The sequence below is a fragment of the Gymnoscopelus microlampas genome (assembly GCF_963454915.1).
Source record: "Gymnoscopelus microlampas genome assembly, chromosome: 20".
NCBI classification, from domain to species: Eukaryota; Metazoa; Chordata; class Actinopteri; order Myctophiformes; family Myctophidae; genus Gymnoscopelus; species Gymnoscopelus microlampas.
This window is the reverse complement of record NC_139957.1, coordinates 30,996,947-31,000,647: the sequence shown is the minus strand read 5'-3', so window position 1 is coordinate 31,000,647 and position 3,701 is coordinate 30,996,947. Positions and strand designations below refer to the sequence as shown.

Below are 3,701 nucleotides of genomic sequence, written 5' to 3'. Positions count from 1 at the left end.
CCAGAAGGTTCTCCATGGGGATTTTTGCATTGGGTTTTTTAGATAAACTAAAAAAGGGTTATGATATTACGTTTATATCATAAGCCTTTGTAGCAAACAAAGGCTTATGATATTAACACATTTTTATTTCAATAAGTAATCTTCTCAAATCAACACTTTTTGTACAGTGAATAGCCTACTATAAATGTGCAAAATGTGTGCGTGCAAGTGTGTGTGTGTGTGTGTGTGTGTGTGTGTGTGTGTGTGTGTGTGTGTGTGTGAATACACATATCTCGAGAACCGCTGATATGCCCATATATAGGCATGATGGAGTTCCAGTTGTCCAGAACCGCCGATCAAACCGATATGCCTGTTATAGTATAGTATATACTGATGACATCTGGGAACTCCATATATGGTCATAAAAAGGACATGGATAGGATCAACACTGATGCTGTCGGCCATTGCAGACAGTGCCTCTGGTCGCTGTTGTTAAAATATATTGGGACTAAAACTCTCTTCAAGATGTTTTTATCCTCCATTGTTCGGTCTGCTGTGTGGCGAACGGCCAGACAAGTCAGGAGTTTGCATCAATCTGCAGCGCGGGCTGGAGCTGGAGGCATCTTTGTGCACAGGGACACAGCTGACAACAATGCAGAGACTCCTTTTGAATTCACAGAGGATAACAAAAGACGCATCGACACAATCATTGCAAATTATCCAGACGGACACAAGCAAGCAGCCACCCTCCCTGTGTTGGATTTGGCCCAGAGGCAGCATGGATGGCTCCCCGTCTCAGCCATGAACAAGGTTGCAGAGGTGCTGGAAATCGCCCCAATGAGAGTGTACGAGGTAGCAACATTCTATACCATGTACTTGCGTCAGCCGGTGGGGAAATACTTCATTCAGATCTGCACAACAACACCGTGCATGCTCTGCAACTCGGACAGCATACTGGAGGCCATCCAAAACAAACTGGGTATCAAGGTTGGAGAGACCACGCCAGACAAGATGTTCACTCTGATAGAAGTGGAATGCCTGGGTGCTTGTGTGAACGCTCCAATGGTTCAGATCAATGACAACTATTATGAGGATCTTACTCCTAAGGACATGGACGATATCATTGATGACCTCATAGCAGGCAGGGTGCCACTACCAGGCCCTAGGAATGGCCGTTTCTCCTGCGAGCGTGCAGGTGGCTTGACTAGTCTGATAGAAACCCCACCAGGACCAGGTTTTGGTGTGAGAGCAGACCTGTAAACTCATGCCAAATTAGCGTATTTAAGAAGTGAACCCTTACCATAAATGTTTGTCAAGTCAAGCTTTTAAAATGTGTAAATACATTTTTCATTTACCTGTGCTCGAGGTGTGAGTGTGTCACTTTATAAATAAGACAGTGGTGGTGAGGCCATGATGGAAGATATCATTAAAATACAAAGAGGTTACCTGTATATTGTCTTTCTTTCTTTGTTGTTCTTATGTTGTTCTTATGTTATTATGTGTGTAATCTCGGCATTGTAAATGAGGGTCTCCCTCAATGATCTCCCAGAGAATTCTAAATAAAGGTTGAATGAATTATACACATTAAAAAAAAAATCACACCCAGTGTGAAGAGAGTGGTGCCTTTGAAAGTGTAACTGGTTGCATCCGCAACAATCAGTAACAATATGTTGTCACGTGACACGTGACAACATATTGTCACGAAGTTTGACCAATCAGCCGTGCTCAAACATACGGACAGACATACGGACGGACGGACATACGGACACACGGACAAAGTCAAATGTAGGAGTGGTTGGCACCACTCAAAAAGGATAGACAGATGCAGAGATCTCCATATATGGGCACACGAGGGAGTGCGTTGCCCGTGTTGAGTTGGTCCGACAGGCGGTTGCCCAGAACTGCCAATTCGACCGATATGCCCATAGGCATATATGGAGATCAGGTTGTCCAGAACCGCCGATCGGTCGCCAATCATATGCCCATATACAGTACTAGAGGTTCGAGCTGCTAAGCGGCCCTCACACCTACGTCGCACTGCCGATCCGACCAATACGTCTGTGTCATAGTGTTGGGGCTTTGTCAGAGTATCTGTGTTACCCGTCTGATTGTGTCCCTTTTATGCCCATACTGTATGGAGATCCCTGATGTCATCAGTATATGTCCATATATTGGAATGCACATATATGAGCATAATAAAAAATACTAATTCACGTTTACACCTGTAGTGTAAACCTGTGATGTGACAATAGTCTGATTCTAATTCTAAACGGCTAGAACTAGAAAAGTGTGCTCCTGGCTCGTTGGCGTAGCGGTCCAGGCACCTAGGCTCAGTGTAGCCTGACAGCGTGTCGCGTGTTTGAGTCCCGATACCGACGGCCTTTGCTGCATGTCACTCCCCATCTCTCTCCCCATTTCCTGTCAGCCTACTGTCCTGTCAATGAAGGCATAAAAGGCCCAAAATAAATCTTAAAAAAGAAGAAACAGGCAACAGGCGCCAGGCTGGGTTGCCTTTCTTTCTTTGTTTATATCCAGGACAATGCACATTGATGAACATTCTAATCAATACACATGATTGCATATAAATATGCTGGATTTAGCTAGAAGATAATTTCCATAAGTAGTCCCTAGCCAGGGGCTGCAAACTTTGGTCATAGCCACTTGGAATGGGATCTGAGAAATCAAACTTATACATCTTGATCACATGACCCCTGAGATAATGTGTACCGATTTGTGTCAGTTTTGGACAAAATCTGTATTAAGTAGTTGTAGCTACTACTAATCGGCCAATGAGTGTGCATGCACAGTTTCACGCCAATTCGGTCCAACGGTGCCGTAGATTGGCTGTACACAGACGGACTGATGAACACATACACACACACAAGGACGGACGGACGGGGCGAAAATATAGTCTCAGCCATGCCTTCGGCCTGGCTGGTTCATATTACTGAACAAACACACTATACTGTAGCAATGATTACTATATGGGAATATAGAGCTATATTTAACATTTAATTTAACAACAAATATCACTTACACCACCTTTAATATTATGCATTCTCCTTTTGTACTTCATTTGAGGGTGTCTTGTGAAAGTAACACAAAGTAATATTAACATACCTCATTACGTTTAATTGAAAGTAATATATCACATTGTGAAAGTAACTTCACAACTGTCTAGGACAGAAAGAGCAGCAAGATTTCAGAAACTGCGGTCCTTAAATTGACAGAAGGTTGTGTTGAGTATTATAATGTGTACAAGCCAGTTCACTTTTTACACTCTCAATTAAACTAGAATAGTAATAGTCAATATTAGCCAATCAGGATGAAATATAAAAAATCGGACATGTCTGTCTTGATTACATGGCTATAGAGATACAATCTGTTGGAGTAATAGCAAAAAATGTGTTTTGAAAAAATCTGCCTCCTGGTGGCGCTATAAAGGGCCAATGTGAAGTTTCACGGCAATCGGACGCTGCGTTCATAATTTGAGGCATTTCGGTCAAAACGGACCAGTCTTGCAAAATTTCGATGTCAATCATAGCCAATCAGGATGGAATATGAAAAATCTGAGAGATCCGTCTTGAAATAAAAAATGTGTTTTGCAAAAATCAGTGCTATAATAGGCCAATTTTCATTTGGAAAGGCATTTCTTCCTCAGCCTAGGGGGAATATGTGTGCAAAGTTTCATGGCAATCGGCTATAACAGGCCAATGTGAAAA

At 42.6% G+C, this 3,701-nt stretch overlaps 1 protein-coding gene across 1 annotated transcript; it reads left to right on the top strand.

The window, feature by feature from the left end:
- The first annotated feature begins 433 nt into the window (after positions 1-433).
- On the top strand, positions 434-1,274 carry LOC311036338 (NADH dehydrogenase [ubiquinone] flavoprotein 2, mitochondrial-like). Its single transcript, XM_084044970.1, has one exon. It carries the CDS (start codon positions 505-507, stop codon positions 1,237-1,239), a length of 735 nt encoding a protein of 244 aa, XP_083901096.1. The 5' UTR covers positions 434-504; the 3' UTR covers positions 1,240-1,274.
- The last annotated feature ends 2,427 nt before the right edge of the window (positions 1,275-3,701 follow it).

Bases quoted from the DNA above. Each gene is read 5' to 3' on its own strand.
- LOC311036338 (XM_084044970.1), top strand. From the start codon at position 505: ATGTTTTTATCCTCCATTGTTCGGTCTGCTGTGTGGCGAACGGCCAGA.